The sequence below is a fragment of the Calypte anna genome, chromosome 4A, assembly GCF_003957555.1.
Source record: "Calypte anna isolate BGI_N300 chromosome 4A, bCalAnn1_v1.p, whole genome shotgun sequence".
Taxonomy (NCBI): domain Eukaryota; kingdom Metazoa; phylum Chordata; class Aves; order Apodiformes; family Trochilidae; genus Calypte; species Calypte anna.
The window spans coordinates 40,928,985-40,947,963 of NC_044248.1; the positions used below are offsets into that span (position 1 = coordinate 40,928,985).

General features: G+C 39.2%; 1 protein-coding gene across 1 annotated transcript in view; it reads right to left on the reverse strand.

Annotated features, from left to right (window-relative positions):
• Positions 1 to 8,560: 8,560 nt before the first annotated feature.
• Positions 8,561 to 18,979, reverse strand: part of EGF (epidermal growth factor) — a 53,510-nt gene continuing 43,091 nt past the window's right edge. The window contains exons 23-25 of the mRNA XM_030450164.1: positions 16,296 to 16,398; positions 13,056 to 13,158; positions 8,561 to 11,597 (exon numbers count right to left, since the gene is read on the reverse strand). Coding sequence (XP_030306024.1) covers positions 11,389 to 11,597; positions 13,056 to 13,158; positions 16,296 to 16,398 — 415 coding nt within the window. The 3' untranslated portion in view covers positions 8,561 to 11,388. The remainder of the gene's footprint in view (positions 11,598 to 13,055; positions 13,159 to 16,295; positions 16,399 to 18,979) is intronic.

Genomic DNA, 18,979 nt, shown 5'->3' on the forward strand with positions numbered 1-18,979 from the left:
TCAGGAAGGTAATCCCCAACCTTGAGATAAATGTGGGCATGTGGTTTCCAGTATTCTCACTCCATATGTCTTCAGAAACACCAAATAGATCTAACATAAAAGGATATTTTTTCCCCCACAGATCAGAAAGTTTCAGTGATGGACCTTACCCAGGATGATCCAGACTTTCATCTACATAATGACTTCATTTGCACTCCCTGGCACAGGAATCATCAGACAGGCTGAAGGCATCAACCCATTCCAGCATTTCCCTTCTCCAGCCATATCAGCTGTAAAGTGGAACAAAAGCAAAATGCCCAGTTTAGGAATTGAGATTTACAGGTGAAAAACTGCAGCATTTTGACTGATGTAACCCTGAAATGAGGAAGACACATCCTGGTCATGCTTTGTCCTCTCATTCCTAAAGAAAAATGGGGTTTGATGCTTCATGTCAGCTCTCTTCCTCCAATATTTTGGAGTGAACACTATAAGTTATAGCTCTGAAATCTGTTTATATGTTTCCTCTGCTATAAAATGCACTATAAGGTGAAAACTTGAGGCACCAAGCAGACTTGACACAGCCAAAGCCTCCTTGTTGCCTGTAGGAGCCACTGCATCTGCTGGCCCTGGCTTTAACAGAGCAGGCAGGGCACAGGCAACCAGGCTGAAAGCTGCCAGGTCAGCTCCACCTGAGACAGGGGAAAAAAAAGAAGAAGAAAAAAAAAGAAAAAAGAAAAAATGAAAAAATAAAAACAAAAAGGAAAAAGAAAAGAAAAAGGAAATAGAAAAAAAGAGAAAAAAGAAGGAAAAAGAAAAAAGAATGAAAAAAAAGGATGAAAAAGAAAAAAGAAAAAGAAAAGAAAGAAAAAAAAAAAAAAAAAAAAAGGAAAAGTGCTTTACATGAGATTATCCATTAGGGAAGGATGTGGATGTGCAATTAATTCTTCCCAAGAAAGCAAACACTGCACTCAACAAGATTGTCTTTGAAATTCAATTGACACACTGAGGCAATATTTAGTAAGCAATATAGAAAACTCTGTCTGAGATGCTGTGGTGTTTCATTCTGCCATAAATGGACAGAAGTTTATACATAATGCAAAGCCATAAATGCTGGCAAGCTTTTGCCAGAACATTTACATTTCTTTTTCATAGCCCTAAGAAATCAATCTGTGGAGACATCTCCTAAGGGACTGCATTTGGCCCTGAAATATTGTCCTGGGACAGTGTGTTTCTCTCTTACACCTGACATATTTTTCAGAGGGTATCAACATATGGATTTGCACCCCAGGTGTGTCATGAGCAAAGAATTGCTATTGTTTTAATGTGCTACACTGGGACATTTAAACATTGATATTGTCAGGTACTACTTTACAATTCCCATTAGGTTTGTTGTAAAGCACACATTTATGAAATAAAATATCACTGTGCTCACCCATAAAACTCTGTGTTATAACAGCACTGAGCATCTGGTTTTAATCTCAAGTCAGGAAATTCACAGTTTGAGCTGGAGCTCCATCCTTTCCTACACTCACTGTGTTTAACTTTTGCAACTCAGACAGGAACAAGTTCTGCAAAAGCTTCATTGCTTCACTGAGAGCTGAACACAACGGGCACAAAGCTTTGGAGTTGGGTGATGTATCAGAGGTAATTCCATTTTTTGAGATTTCCTGATGGAGAAAAAAACACAGCAGTAGTAAAGCAGGAGGAGAGACAACACAGAACATCACTGCTCACAGATTAATTGTGGCAAAGAAGGCACAGCTGAAGTCAACTTTCAAGTCCAAGCTCTATTAAAATAGTTCAAACTTTCTGAATTAATTAACTAATTTAAATTACTTTAACACTCCCCTTCTCTAAAACCAATACAGGGATTTTGATGGTAAAATACAATCAGGATTGAGCACAAAAATAATGTTTTAGTGTAAAATCTGTGCTAAGACGTTTTGTTCCTAAGTGAATTCCACGGGAGCAGAGAAAATAAATCAATGTAACACACACAAATATATAAAAATAAAGATATATAAAAATAAAAATAAAATATATAAAAATAAATAACAAAACAATGTAACACACATAAAGTGATTGAGCTGATGTTGGACAGTTTTGAACACAACATTTAATAATCTTCAACTGAACAGTAAACAGCAGATTTTCATTTGGGAGTGGTTTGTGAGTGTTCTACCATCTATCTAGCATTTGCTCATTAATTTAAGTATTTTTGAGGCTTTCATTCTACAGCCAACACATACTGTCCACTAGAATTTTGCTTAAAAATCAGATCCCAGAACCCTCTTCAAGAAAATAAATGGATTTTCAAGCTATGGAAAGAAATTCTAATGAATGCAAACACTCTTAAAAAATAAAAAAGATCTGAAAGTTCTACAAGACAAAGGGTTCAAGTGATATTCACCATATACTTAAAGGGAACCTTGACAGGTTCCTTTGAGCTATGATCCTATACATTCACAGGATTATTCCCTGAATCTTAGCCAAACCCTGGCAATATGCAAAGTTCTGTGAGAAAAAACTTTGCAGAAAGTCCTGAAAAAAAAAAAAAAAAAAAGCTGAAACTCTCATACTCTGCATATGAGGAGCTGTGAATGGAAATCTTGCATACATTTACCTGGTCTCTCAGTTTCTCAGTTTTCTCAGCACTGACTGTACTTGTTCAGCAAGGGTACCAGTAGGCAGATGCCACTTTCATCTAACATCTGAAATAAAGAAGCAATTCACTGTTGTGTCCTTTTCATATGGTAGCATGGAAAAACTTAAATTATGTGACATGTTTCTGGAAATATCTGCAGTTCCTATTGGACAGGCTGTCATTTCATATTGCTCCTTAGCCACAGTGGTGAAGAAGACAAAGAGCCTTCCTACAAAAATCTGGGTTTTGATAGGGATAGGTGGTCACTTACCAAGATAAGAGGGAGGTTAGGGGTCAGATTTGATAATCTTAAAGGTTTTTTGCAACAAGAATGATTCTGTGGTAGATAGTATATGGTAAGTACAGGTGAATATATGGTAGGTTCAGACAGGTAACCTAGAAAAGTGTATGGATGCTGGATCTACACTATTTATTAGTTGAGTATGACAGCAGGAATGTGTCTAATGTGTAAGAAAGGTTGCAGAGCAGTCCCATCACACCCTGCCCAGAGCTGCTGAACCCCCAGGGGTAGCACAGCCTGCACCCATCAACTGGTGGGGGCAATAAAGGGACTCTGTACCCTTGGAAAGAGCAGAGCTTTTTCTGGATATATTTATAGCTTCGTGCTAGCTCGCCTGGAGACCCATTGTCCATTAGCACAATGACCTGATCTGTGCTAATGAATCCTGAGACCAACTCACTGTGTGCTGGTGTCAAGGCAGAAACATAAAAACATGCTTACAAAAGAACCACAAAACATTGCACCAGGAATGGTGGCTTCATAAACAGAAATAATTGAAGGAGAGGTCTAAAAAGAAGAACTTACTTGAGCTTATGTCATATGGGAGGAGATTTAGATTTCTTTTTGGGAAGGTCTGTTCTGATGAACCATTGCCTTTGACCACTGTTTCTCCATTCCCTCTCACTCTTCTAGACCATCTGCAGAATGCTTAAACTCCCTATTTCATTCTCATTTTTATGATGAGAAGATTTGAAACCTGCCAGCCATTGCCACTGAAGATGTTTCCTGTCATTCTGGGCATTTGCTTTGCTTTCATGTTTTGGAAGAAGCAGACTGTGGCTGCTTGTTATCTATGAACAGCATACAAGATAAATGTCAGTGCTTAGTAGTGTTCTAAACACAACCCTTTGATTTTGCAGATGGGAAAGAGGGGGATACTACCTGGGCTGCAGAGCCATCTGAACAGAAGGCTGAATGACCTGTAGCAGAACAATGGATGGTAAAAAAAAAAAAAAAAAAAAAAAAAAAAAGTAGCAAAAACCAAAGCAGAAGAAAAAAAAATATACATTAAAATGGAAAAAGGTGAAACGTGAAATCTATCCTTTTTTCTATAAACACATGTGGAAAGAATAACACCTAACCTTTTTATTCTTGGTTTCTTCCCCCCACCCCTTCCTTTTACATTCCAAGAGAAGATCTGCCAACTTTTGGCCGTATCCATTTCTCTTCTGTTGTTTGCAAGTATTAATGCACTGTAGCACACATTCTTTCATAAGACTTCAAAATGTGTCATTTGTTAGATCTAACTGCTCAAAAAACAGCCACTCTTCCCTCTGCTCAGAGCAAGCTGGGTGGTATCCACATACCCCAGCTCACACACTATGGGCTTGGCTGAAATATTTAATTGAAGAGATTCCTGAACCAGACTTCCCACTGCATACTTTGTGTTATTGGAGATCAGAAGACCTCACATCAATACATTCAAACACTTATAAGGCTCCCTTCATCCTAAAATATAGGCAAACATACCTGTGTTTTGCTTATTGAAGCCTCCTGATGCAATGCTTCAGTACTCCTGTTCTCTTAAGTACTTCTGATATTTTAGGTCTTGTTCTATAAACATATAAACAGAGGGTGTATTCAGCTCTGCACAAAAGGCTGGCACAGTTTAACTGTTTAAGGATTTAGGTTGGACTCTATGGTGACCAGGCTCTAGGTAAATTACTGAGTTTTAACAAGAAAAATTGATATCACACCAAAATAAAAATGCTATGTCCTCACTGAGCACATAGCATGAGGATAGGGTTAGGCTCAGCTATGGTGTAAAATGAGTCAACTGTGCTAAAATTGCATCCACAGCAGAGAGGTCTTAATCTCTCTGTAAAGCAGCAAGAACCTCAACCTCTTGATTCCAAGAACAGTGATCTGAACATGAGATTTGTTTATAAGAATAGATTTGTTTATAAGAACAGCCCTTCTGTGGGAATTTCAAGGATGAGAAAACAGACCACACAGAGTTAGCACAACACAGGTAAGAATTCTTGTGCCCTTCTCTCTTTCTTTCCACCTCTTTTTTTGCCTACAAGTGGGGAGGAAGCTTGCAAGGACCAGCTGGGTTATTCCCCTGATGCCAACCCATGAGTGGGGTGAGAAAGAGAACAAAGTGCTCCTGGTTGCTCTCTGCCTCTCAGCAGCATCCTCAGCCACAAAGCTCTGAAGTTGGATTTTGAGGGAATGTTTCATGGGATACAGAAGAAGAGTAGGGAACCACTGGCTGGATGAAGACCTCAGGTTGGGTTTATTATTATTTATTAATATTATTATATTTATTATTATTCAGGTTGGGTTCAGCCATCAGTACACCCAGGTAGATCAGATCCAGACCCAACCACCTCAGGTTTTCAGTTTGTTCAGTTCTGGGGTGATGGTTCACTTGCTGTTATAAAATTGGTCTCAGTGGGTGTTTTGGTGTACACCCTTCCTACAGCTGATACACAATATTAGGTATGAGAAAGGAGAGAACAACTAGTATGGTTACAATGCCAAACAAGCAGTAGGAGGTCCCTTGCTATTTATCTCAGTTGCCTGGAAGTGGTATATGGCACATTTCTGGGTTTGGGAGAACAAAATTCTCTTATATATCAAAAATCATTCTATAGTGATTAAGGATCCTGACAAAGCCAAGAAACTGACAGTTCATACCATGTTGAGGCTCTCATTTAGGAGATTTTACAGAGAAGAGAATTACTTAAAGCTAACTGCTGTTGATCATTGAAGAAATGAGGCAAGATACTATAATCTTATGCAACCCCAGTTTTGGTCTGTTCCCTTGACCTGGATTAACCTTTTTCCTTTTATCTGTATTTTAATTCCAAACACCTCGTTTGAATGCAACTGTATCCAGGTCTCTGCTCACTAAAGATTTGAGCAACACTAAGGTCAGCAGAAATAAGTTTGAACTCTATTATTATTTTATACAAATACTGTAGGGATCCCTGCATCTCCCAGAATTATTAGTGATTTTAGACTCCAGTGGGATGCTTAGCATCTGGCTCTATTTGGTTTATTGATTTCTTTTTTAAATGGTTACCTTTCAAGACCCATTTAAAATGCATGTTTCTTCTCAGCTCTTTCTGTTTACAGGCACAAAGGTTGCACAGAACTTTCTTTTTTGCAAACAAGAAACAAATAGCAAAATGACCATTAAAATCAAGAGTCTAAACATTCCTTTTTCTCTCTTGAGTGAACAAAGGATAAATTTATACATAGCAGACTTTCACCACTCTCACATAATGACCAACTATTATCTATTATAATAGAATAATGAAATATCTGTTGTGCTTTCTCTCCATCTATTACAGCACACTCAAATGGATTGCACTGTGCAATCAGTAGTAACAAAAATCATGTCCAGTAAATGTGCACACTGCTCTGTAGGCTTAATACAGCACAGTAAACTTGTTGGTTTTAATCAATAAAATACCCAGAGCTTCACAAAAATTGGTAGGTCATGAAACTAAGAAGCTATTGAACTGGCTTTTTAAAAATAAATACATATTTTTCATGGGCTTGAAGAGCTAATTATCTTATAAATTATTAAGTGTCCTTTTCATTGTTTGCATCATATTAATACCTAGGGGACTGATTAATAGACCAGGTCTCCAGCTGCTCTTTTTCCAGTAGCTGCTCACACATAAAAGTGAGAAATTCCCTTACATGATGTCTTTTACCAACTTCCAAAACCATTCCAAACTGGTCTGGATAAAGGCCATGTGAATACAGCACTGCTACCAGGGCTGGCAACTGCCTGGCAGACAGAATTCCATAACCTGTGAGAGGGATTTGGTGAGGGTCAGGCTGATGGGGACAGGTGAGGGGTGGCATGGACAAGGCTCTCACCTGAAGCTCCTGGTGGGCACATGGCACAAAGCCAAATGCTTGGAAAAAGGGAGCAGGGAGTCTAAGACAAGCAGTGAGTCTTAGGCAAGAGTCTAGGACTAAGGATGTCTTAAAAATCAACCTTGGAGGCATTTCCTAACTTCTTACCTTGAAAAAGCTGCCAGGCTTCATCTGCAAAGCGTAGAAATTCCTCCTAGGCTTCAGCTTAGCTTCTGCTTGCATCTAATGGAACAAAAGAATCAGAACCAGCCCCTCCTAAAAGAAAGTAGGCAGGGAGAAAGCATTTTGTAATGATTTTTGTATAAATGATTACTGCAGCAGTTGCCTCAAAAGTCAAGTTCCAAACCCTACAAAATGCAGGGGATTGAGGGCCCCTAAGGTTGGTTAGGAGGGACTGAGGCTTTTCACTGGTCTGAATCTGATGCTGAGGAGTGCCTGGAAGTTAATCCCATGATAAATGCTCTTCACAGAGCTGGCTGGTACTGGTCCACATCAAAACTGGCATTAAACAACAGTCTCAATAAAAGATCAGAGAAACTTAAGCCAAGTTAGGCTCTCACCCTTGCAGATTGTCTTTGGGGTGCATTCCTGGGACTCTGAGGGAGGCTTCTAACACCACCACCATCTCTCCTGTTCACATGCACAGAGATAAAGATGGCAAATTATCAGGGAGGGAAGCAGTAACACCAAGTGTGTCCTGAAGACTAATTGAACAGTGCAGGCATCATTGTGAACTAACATGAGATAAAATGACTCCAAATAACACCAAACCACAATATATGTTAACAAGGCAGAGGCTTACTCTTGCCCCATTCCAAATAATTTTTTTATTATTTACCTAGACATTGGTTTAGAAGTATTTTCATCCGAAAGTGATTACCAGGATGGAAAATTTTTGTTTCTGCAGAGCTGCAAGGGACTGCAAAAAGGACTTAAAATGAGATGTGTCGTGCATTCCTATAACCAGGAACCACTGCATTGCCTATGTTCATTATGAATGAGCATGAATCATTCCTCACTTGTTTACAATGAGAATACAGCTTCAGAGAATTGAAATGTCAGTTTCAATAAAATCAGGATTTACTAAGCTAAACAAACTCATTTTCTCCCTTGTAAGATTAAAACATTTCTCCCTTGTAAAATTACTCAATGGGTTTCTCACAAGATTTTCCCCACTGTGTTTCTGACTTCTTCTACAGCTTAGCATAACACATGTTAATTTCATTTAAATAATTAGAGTATACCAGTAGGATTTGAGATGACTACTAAGCTAGCTACATACTCAGGAATTCTGATATATTGAAAAGTTGGGGGTGGGGTTGTGTACCTGAAAAACCTTACCCAAAAATCTGAAGATCCTCTGAGATTCAATGAGTTGACCTCAACTGATCTGCATGTAAAGCCTGAGAAGAAAATCTTGGTGACCAGTTTGGAAACACATTGTGAAATCATGGATAATATTTCTAGGAAAACAAGTAGCAACATTCATAAGAGTCATTGAAGCAAACACCAAAAGGAGTATATTGTTCCTCCTAGTTTATGGGAATGTGTAATTAAAACAATAAATGAAAACTTACCAGACTCAAGCTGGGATCTACCTGTGAGCTGCAGAAGATAATTCTCATTATTATAGATTCTTCATGTGATGAAAGAAAACTCCATGCTACCTGCACATGCTGCACCAACACATTGCACCCTGCAGCTGTATGAAACCTATCAATAAATATTCCATGGGTTAACTGATACCAGAATTATGCATTCTCTTCTTTTAAAATAAGATGGATGCCAGGGATAATTTTTTATTTTATTTTATAAACCAATAGCTTTATAAACATACAAATGAATCAAATATATTATATTTGCATTGAAATGTCTCAAGGTTTTACACTAAAAATTATTTTGAGTTTAGAGTAGAGCCTAGGAAACACTTAAAACTCAAAATACCCTAATCACAAAAACACATCATCTTGCTTTTTCTATCTTATTCTGTAAAGAGCACAATCAAATTTAAAAAGAGATCCTTAGATTGAAGGAAAGCAAAGTAAAGAATGCACAGGATAGAATAGGGAACCAATTTGTAAGGAGTCTGAAACATCGTTGTTCAGGCAAGATTCATAATTACAAATCTTTATTTCCTTTGAATGGGGAAAGCTCCAATTAAATGTTGGCTGTCATTCAACACAACACTTCCATTTTCAGCACACAAACATATTTCACCAGAGATAATCAAAGTGTAGGGACTGAAGTAATTTTACTGTCCAGCTCTCATGGAAATAAGATGCTTTACTGATCAGGGCCTTTAAAGCTGAACCCTCTTCCCATCAAAAGACACAAGATCAGTGACCATCTGTGAAAGACCAGGGAATCCAAGCTACATGCTTTTCACAATGTTAATGAAATTAAACTATAATGAACTTAAAATAGAGTCTACCAAACCATGATGGTTCAGCTCAGTACTTGCCCTCTCCTGGACACAGTTTAGAATGCCAGCTCTCCTCAGCTACTTTTTTTCCTTGGAAGCACCCTTGCTGCCATTCACACAAGAGAATGTCTTCATTGCTACTGGTTCCAACAGATCTCTGGAAACACCTATTTTACAAATTTATTCTGAATTTAGAACTGATGTGATTAGAAAACAGACCCAGCAATTCAAAGCCAATATCAAAAACCAGCAGATAAACAGATAAGTGACAACTCTCTACAAAACAGAGCATCATGTTTATTGTCATTCAGACACCTTGGACTACATCAAATCAGAACTGGTTCCACAAAATTACTTTAGTGTATAACTGTTTTGGAAGAGAAGTAAGAATCTTTCTGTACTCTTTGCCATCATTGCTCTACAGACCTGGTAACCAAATGACTTCATGCCATACCTTCCTGGCAGGATTCTAGAAAAAAATCCAAAAATCAGGATGTAAGCACTCAAATTACTAATATTTGCCAGCTAATGAATTACAAGGAACATTAGTGGTAGGCATTGTAGTGGAATTTAAAGAAAGTGTCCAATAGTTAGAGCAGTAGGCTTCAAAGAGGACTGAGAGATCCCCTACAATTAAAACTTTATTAGTTTTAGCTGATTTATAGATTTCAGAGAACACTTCTAGGGATGGGGCAGCCACAACTTCCTTGGGCAGCCCGTGGCAGTGTTTCACCACCCTCACAGTGAATTTTGACTTGCAGAAGTATAGCTGGAGCACACTGAACTCCATACCAGTGTGTATTTTATCAGACCAAGACCTACACACAAAGTTTCTATTGTAAGAGGTGTCAGAAAAGAAAGGAAGTTTCTGGGTAATTTTTCAAACACTTTTGCTCTGTATTAAGAACAAGATCTCATTTTCTCTTTTCTTTCCTTGCAGGTATTCCAAAACCCAATAATTATCTCTGCAAGGTAATCAAGTTGTCATTCTGGAACAGCAAAAAACATCAGGTGAATTTCTATGGATAAAACCAATTCCAAAACCTTCTGAAAACAGCCTTAGGGAGTCAAGACCAGTGGTGAAAATCACTTGAGGTGATAAACAACTAAGCTACAACTCTGTATAGAACACAGCTGTGTAAGGAGTTAGTTCTTAGTAAATAACTAGAAGGGAACTATAGATATTAGAAAGTCAGTTACAGGAAATATTTTTTTCCAATTGATCCCATGGATTTTATCAGGCAGCACAACTCAGTCACATGGAAGGCAGTCCACACTGAGGTGGGTTTTTTTTGTTTGTCCCAATTCTCCTGTACTTTTGGAGCAGGAACTGGCTGGACCTCCTTCCCCACACTGAGTCCTGTAAAATGGACCAGGTTTTGCTGTCAGCCACACTTCAGTACAGCTTCCTCATAGGGCTGAAAGAAGACCACTGCCTAGTTCAGAAACAATCCTGGAGTGCTCTGAAGACCAGAAAATTTAATGGAATAATTGCCTTTCTCCTCAAATATTACCTCTCACTTCACAGCCACAACAATCACTATTTCCATGTGCTCATAAACAACCCTCCAGCCCCCCCAAACCTGAGAAAAGCAGGACCCCACTTGGTGCTCATTTCTGAAGCAAATACAAGAACATCTCTGGTGAAGTCCCAGAAGTTACACTGCCCTAATAGCATCACTGAGAAGAGGCTTAAAGTGTCCATGAACAACATTTTAACAAAAAGATTCAGTTTTAACTCATTTTTCTGCATCATCTTCCATTCCAGTTTCTCCACAGTTGTGCTCGTGGCCCATTTCCTGGGCAGTTTTCTGGTCTCTGCTGTGTGTGTGTGCATGAGGACCACTACTTGAAGTGAACACCATTAGAAAATACTTCTCTCTGACAAATCCCCCACTAACCAGGTTTCCCCTCAATGTCCTTTTAGCAGGCAGTGAATGAAGCTAGCAAGGGTGACCCTTAAAAGTGACACTTAGAGAGTACTCATTGCTAACACATTACTCACAGTAATCCTTCCAAGCCAAGATGACACAGAAGTGGCAAGGACTTCTCTGTTCTGTTTTGATTTGTGTTGGGTTTGTTTTTGTTTTTTCTTGAGGAGTTTTTTAATGAAAAAAATGAGGGTGGCTTCAGTTTTTCATGAGTTCCCATTCTCTACTGACTTCATCCTTCCTCTTTTTCCTACTCAAACGCAGGCTGCTTCTAGTCTGGCTGCATCAGTAGGTTGGCTGGGACAAGCTCACAGGGCTCCCTTTCCAGCAGGGGCTTGGGATGGATGCTCCAGGGAACCTGAGGAGGACCCTTTGCCACTCCAGTGGTCTGGGACAATCTCTCACCAGCAGGAACCTCTAGTTGACAGCCTTGCTCTTGCTCCTCTTCTGCTTTGTTGTATGTTACAGGCTGCTCTTCCACTGGAAAAAATGGATATATATTACTGAAAGCTATTTAACAACCTTCACAGTAATTTGTTTAAAAGAAAGTTAATGCCAGCTTTGAGAGAGGAAAGCACAAGACTGAGCTCAGGAAATTACAAAACCAATTCACGTCAAAGTAACAAAAAATGAGGCAAAGCCAAAAACTTGGTCCAGGTTTTAAGAAGTTACTTGTCCTGGGGAAACTTCATGGCTTTCAGTTTCAATATACAAGAACAGGGATAATGCAAGTCTGGGACAGGAAAACCACCTTCCTGGCAAAATTAAAACTCTTGCTCCAGAGTCAAAAGATCTTAGAATTGTTCACTGGCATGGTATTAGATATTTCTTTAACATGTTAGAAAGCATCACATTATTTCCCAGCCTTGTGTATAATGGCTTAACCACTTTTGTTAAAATTTTCAACTGGGAAACAATTAGACACCTGTCATGAGAAATTTCTGTTCCAATGGCTGCATCTGATAAAAGTGTAAGTAAAAACAGAGCTTCCTAATGGGAAACATGAGCCTTCCTTCATGGACACTGCAGTTCTGCACATGTTCACAATGTTAGTCCAACCAAGAAAATGTGAGGCATTCTTTCTACTGATGAAGAAAGTGACTTCCCAACAAATGTGTAAGGACAAGAATGGCCATTTTTAAAAACTTGCAATATTCCTTGCCCATTCCTGCCCAAACATATGGGTTTGCATTTTCTAAAAGTGATGCAAAGAGGGTTCTCCAGTAACTTCTGTAGTCAGGAGGTGCATATGGTTAATAAGACAAATGGTAAAGGATATCAGTCTTTCACTGTAGTTTCTCACCATCTGAGCAATGAGGAGATTCACTTGCCATCTGTAAGACAGTATTTCCTAAAATTCAGTGGTCCAGGTGGTAATCTCGGGACCCTGGAAGTCCCTTGTGGGCCTCTGCTGCCTTTGCACCAGGGATGGTGGGCATATCTCCCTCATGCATCTCCCCAAGCAGTCAAACACCTTGTTTAATGAAAAAAACCTGCAGAACTGTAGTGCTGTTCAGTGCAGAACTGTAGCTGCTAAAGGTTTCTGGGGAGACTTGCACTCCTCATACCACATCAGTTATCCTGCCTGAATAAATAAGGAATGTTGAAGTGGATATGTGTACTTCCATAGATATATATTCCCCACCATTATGATGGGCATAAATCTATTGATATGAAATAAACCTGTGAGGTTCTATATAAATGCAAAAATTACTATCATGAGAAGCATCTGGTTCCTTATAAGTGTGAAAGAACTCTGGCAGGGTAATTTCTTGTGAGTAATCTTTGAAGTGAAGGGTGGAATGGTCTCTTCACAGCAATACAAACATGGCACAGTAGCTATAAACAGGTCAGAAACAGAATATTGGTTCCTCTTCTACGAGCTCCTGCTGTTACAAGGCTGAGGAGAGATCTCATAAGGAAGGAAATCCTACTCACCATATTCTGAAGGACAGGCAGGATGAGGATCTGTTGTCTCACACTCAATTAGATCAACCCCTTGAGTCTCCAGAGATCTGCTGCACTCCTGAACAGCCACAAACTGCAAAGACATTCAGTGTGCACAAAAGAGACAGAGCCCATGTTAATAAAAAATGAACTGGATTTCTGAAACCCAAGAGGCAAACCAGAAGGGCCACACACTCCAACCACAGCAGGGGGAAAAAAGGTCATCCTGGCTCCTGGAATGGCCCTTCCCCTGCAGATAATTAAACATTTGAGTTGATGACAGCCTTGGTCTTTCTTTGGAAAGAGTGCAGTCCCAGTCTAATAAAGAGCAACCCAACCTCTTGCCTTGCAAATCAACCTTTAAGATGCAAGAGCAAAAGTGTATGAACATCAAACCTCTCCAAAGTACTGAGGGCCACTTTTAAACACACAGTCAGAGAACAGGAAACCCTGTCAGGCACAGGGAAAGGAGCAAGCATTCCTTTCCAGCCCTCAGCACCACCTAGGGTGTGTGGTTCCATCATCCCATGGTGACAGTCAAAGGGACACCTTGGAAAGAGAAGGTGGGACCCTCTGCGGGAGCATGCTGAAAAGACAAGGGGGAAAACAGAAAAAAAACAGGAGTAGAGGAAATCAGTGTGAAGCACTCTGCTGAAATAGTGTAGAGAGAAAGAGGGAAATCCAGCAAAATGGAGATTTACAAATGGAGAAGAGAAAGATGTCTCTGAATTAGATGTTCCAACAGAAGGACTGACAGATTCTTGCCAGGTGGATATCAGGCAGATAGATCACAGATGTAGCAGGTGTGACTATTTAGGCATCAGTTCATTTACATGAAATCTGGAGGCTTACAGCCGCTAGGCCACACATGACAGACCCCTGGAGGAGACTCATCTGCACAGAGTTCTGCAAAATATCTTTGCAAAAAGCAGAATGCTTGATGGGTGAAAAGTCTCAGAATAGCCCCAAAATTCAGGCACGCGCAGAAGTTTACCAAGCCTTATATATCCCTAGACAAACCCAACCTAAATTACTGAACTCTAATATTAATGTGAAAAAAATTACCAGGCATATCCTCAGCTAAATGTAGCCTCACCTGGCAGAATAGATGGGAAAACTGAAAGGCACTTGGGTAATTTATAGGTATGGTTTCAGTACCACAATAAATGGTGTTTAATAGGGGTGATGGAGTAAAAGCTCATTATCTTCTACATTAAAGTAGAGGGGCAAGAGCAAGAAATACTTTGTGCTTCTTTCTCCACAGCCTCACAAGTGAGCAGTAGCACTGTGGGCTGCAAGGCAAGTGTGTTTCATAAGCTCTCTGCAGTTACTCCATACACACCATCCAGTCCCTAAATAAAGTTCTGCATTAGAATTATTACTGCTTTGGATATCAGTAGCACCCAAAAACCTTTTCCAGTAGTTCATGGGCTCAGGCACCGTAGAGTTTTCTGTCCCCAGTGTAGTATAATCTCTTTTTTTTCCATAAAGCTCCCCAGTAATCCACTTGTACTCAACAGCAGAAACTTCCTGCTGCCTTTTTGGCAACTCTAGAGTCTCTGTGGTGCATGCATGCATGAAGCCCCAGTGAATATCACACTCAGTGGCTACATCAGCACAGAGAAAATACCATGCATGAAACCACAGGAATCCATTACTATGTAAGCAGCAATAATTAGCTATTATTCAGTGATTTCCTCTTGCAGTCTGCAACAAGTCATTTGCTATAAATTAATTTATTAATGTACTTGATGTCTCCCTGCCAAAGAATCCATTGTGAAATTTAACATGAGTGTGTAACAGATGAGTTAGTTGTTTCTTTTGATTCAGCCAATTGCTTAGCTGACAAATTGGTCCTCTATTCTGCAAAAATAGCATTTCCTGGCATTAACTGAGGGGACAACACCAAGTGGGGACAGACCTGAGGAGCTGCAGGCATCCTGGAGCATTGCTCCCAGCCAATGAGCCTGTTCTCAACTCCAACAAATATTCCCAGCCTCATATATTTTGCAAGCTGTGCTTTTTGTCTCTGCTGTGAACAAGTGGTGGCATCACTGCAGTTCAGCACATTTGCTGCCCAGTACCTGGAGAAGCAAACTGCTGGGAATAAAAGGTCCACAAGAGTATGGAGCTGACCAGCTAAGGAACAGGGTCAAGTGACCATATGTTTAAGAATGTTCTTCAGTGACTACCCACTCACAAATCCTTCCAGATACTCAATCTCAATAATTTTTCAGGCCTTCTTCACATTGATTAAAAATCCTTGGATTTGTGCTACAAAATTCGATGATGTTCAACTCTTCAGACAGGCTCCCAGGTAGAACAAACTCATCTCTTTCTGGACTCAAAGATTTGGATCACAGTCAAACTGCAGGCCAATTAAAGTCAAATTCTTTTGTGACCATGATTATTATGCACACAATTCTTGTACTTTGTACCACAGTGGGACATGGAAGGCTTTAAAACCTTGCAGTAGTACCTATACTAAGAAAACATGTGCAGTTACCCCAGTAAAAAGGTAGAACTCAGGCCAGGTTATCCCATTCTGAGAAAGGAGTCTCAGACTGGGCACTGAAGTAGCCATAGATGCCAATGTTTCACTTTTGCCAGTTCCAAGTTTTGATTGCTCCCTCAGCAGTGCCATGGGATTTTAATGTCAGTGAGAACCAGGTCCTTAGATCAGATTTTTATGGAGCCAGATTCAAAAATTACAACAGAAGCAGGCCAGTATGGCCACATCAATTCTACCTACACCAGTATAAAACTGCCTGTTAATGTCCTGGTTGTTCCCTTGACAAGGCAGCAGCCTCTAACACAAAGACATTTCATTTCATCAGCCTCTCAAAATAAAGCATATCTCATGTAGCACACACAACACTTAGCTTCTAAGAAGCCTTTTCTAAGGGAGGGCATATTTTCCTGTGAGAATAAGGCTGTGATATGCCATGTCATCACATTGCCATTTCCTTAATTTAGAACACAGTCCCTCAACTGTTGTGTTCAAAGCTAACAATAACACTGGCTAATGGTTGCAAGACATCCAGGCAGCTGTGAACTTTCAGGGATAACAATGAGGTAAGATGAACTAGGGTTCACAGCAAAGCACTTGATGACTCGAGCAGTTATTTAATATATTTAAGATGTGAATTATTTGATGGATAATCTCAAGTGGATCCCTAACACTCTTTGATCCTTCCTTCTTCCCTTTCCACTCCACATTGCTGCAGTTACCCGAGACTTGTTGCTGGTAGGTGTCACGTTCTCACTGTCAGCACGGCTGCTGCCATCTCCTACCACTTCAGCATAGAGATTCTTCTTATACAAGTTTTGACTTCTGCAACACACACAAAAAAATGAAACAAATTGAGGAACAGATGCTGCTTTCTTTCACCCATTATTCTATATGAATTTACAGAAGGGATGTTGGGGGTTTCTTCTTTCATTGCTTCGAAAGGGTCTCTTGCTCTGAATCACCACACGGTTGTTTAAAACAAACAGCTTGGTAGAAAGAAAGTCAGTAAGAAGTGAACAAATGTTAGTTTTTATTTGCCATCTGTAAAGGTTCATCCATTAAAAAAAAAAAAAAAAAGGTTTTTAACTTTCCCTTTTCATTTTCTTATATTATTCTATTTATAATGGGTATCTCTTACATTTAGGTTTCAGCCAATACCATGTGTGTGAATTTGGCTGTATTGTAATTACAATTGTAATTATTGTAATTGATAATTACAGTTAGGGAAGTCACTTCTGCATTCATCTGCACCATTTATGAAAGTAACTATTTCATTCATTACTATGATATAAACAAAATCAAAGCTTGGAACCAAGACATTTCCAGGAAAATGCATGGGGAACACAATTAGCTCAAGGGGAAACAAAGCCAGGAGTATAGCCTGGAGTTGGAAAAGGATACAGATAATTAGGGTTTTTAAGTGGTTAGTTTAAAAAAAAAACATTTTAATATACAATTTTTAATATTTTAAATGTTTTAATAACAAAATAATTCAGAAATTCAGAATTGCAGTTAATCAGCAATCACATATAAAACCATATCAAAAGCCTTGAACATAGAACACATGATCATAAGAAAAAAAGCTCATTTACACTCCTTGAGATCCAAGTCAGTACATCTTTACTGACTTTGCACACACATTTTTTCTCCTCCACAGAAATTAATGTTACACTCTTCAGATTTCAGAAGTCTCAAGTTATGATGCCTTTGTACTTTACCTCTTTTAAATGAAATTTAATAGATATGTATTAAAGAAAATAGGCATTTTCCTTTTATTTCTATATCACACAACTATACTAACTGGGAAAGTACATCTGCCATAATTATCATATCTTTCTCCCTTCATGCAAATACAATGTTAATAAAATTTGCTTTTTGCTAGAAAGGACTAAGACCTCTCTCCACCACCAATTTCCTTCCCAGAGTCTCTAGAACGTGTTCATATGGATTCAAAGATATTCAAAAATATTCAAAGAATAACACAATGCTTTTCAGCAGCCTACAGTTGGGGAACAAACCAGCACAGGACTTTGGTATTCTTGGCTTCCATTTTTCAATTTGGCCAGGGTAGACACACAACTTTGTTTCTTCCAACTAGAAGGAGGCAAGTGTCTCAATTTTCTCAATTTTACAGGACTATTGCTATGAATCTGTACATTTCAAAACACAGTAAATTACATGAAAAAATAGTGTAGCATTTTAAACCTAAACACTGGTTTCCCCACTCCAGATACACAGGGATTTTAGGTTAGTGGTTTCATTATGATCTAGTTGGGCTCGTAATACCTGCAGTGCAAATTCAGCCATGTCATAGAAAACTTGTTGTCAAGGTAAATAGTTATATTGATCAAAAGCTTTTGGCAAGAAAAAAAAAAAAAAAAAAAAAAAAGGTAAATCAGGGAGAAATGACCAAGAGAGAGGAAAAGAAGAGAATTAATAACTTAACACCTTAAAACCAGCCACGTTCAGGCTGGTTTTTCAGGGCAGTTCCATTAAAACATAGACTGGACCTTAAAGATCACCTAAATCCAACCCTCCCACCAGCCCAGGTTGCTCCAAGCCCCATCCAACCTGGCCTTGGACACTGCCAGGGAAGGGGCAGCCACAATTTCCTTGTGCAACCTGTGCCAGGGTCTCACAATCCTCGACTTCTCTGGACAATCTGTTCCAGTTTACATGACTTACATGAGAAATCTAAGAATCTCACAATCTGTCTATCCTGTCTGCATCATTCCTTCTGATTCAAAGATTAACTTCTGAATCCCAGGTCATGAGAATGAACCAAGCTGCACTTGGCTTTAACTGTGGATGTCTACCATACTATATTTTTTTAATGAAGAAAATAAACTTGGCAGCTTCTCAACTTTTATGGGCTAAATATGTTAGGAGCCATTAGATAAGGATGGAAAATATTAGCTTCCATACTTAAATTCTCCTAACTAGGAGAGCCTAATATTAAAAATAACCTAAACCACAAACAGACCTCCTGCACACAGAGGGCAAGGTGACATGCAGCAGGAGACTTGATTTGGCTTCTGCCTGGTTTCTTGCTTGTTTACTTTTAAATATACACATGCATTCAAACAAGAGCCTCTGAGAACAGTTATCTGCCAAGGCCATGGCCAAAAGACTGTAACTTACTAAATGCTGAACACTTCCCATTCCAAGGGACACTGATGACACTTAATTTTGCATCATACTGAGTTCTTAAATAGTGATTGTAGGGATTCTTTTTGTCATGAGAACCCCAAGCCTGTGCAATTCATTACAGCTGTGGCAAATGCCAGGCTGTACTTTTAGAAACGTTGTGCCTTAGGCTCACATTCCTGATTTTACTCTTTCTTCTGGCAGGAAAACTGTTTTTACATTCATTGCTGGAGGCATCACTGAGGAAGTTTGGTAT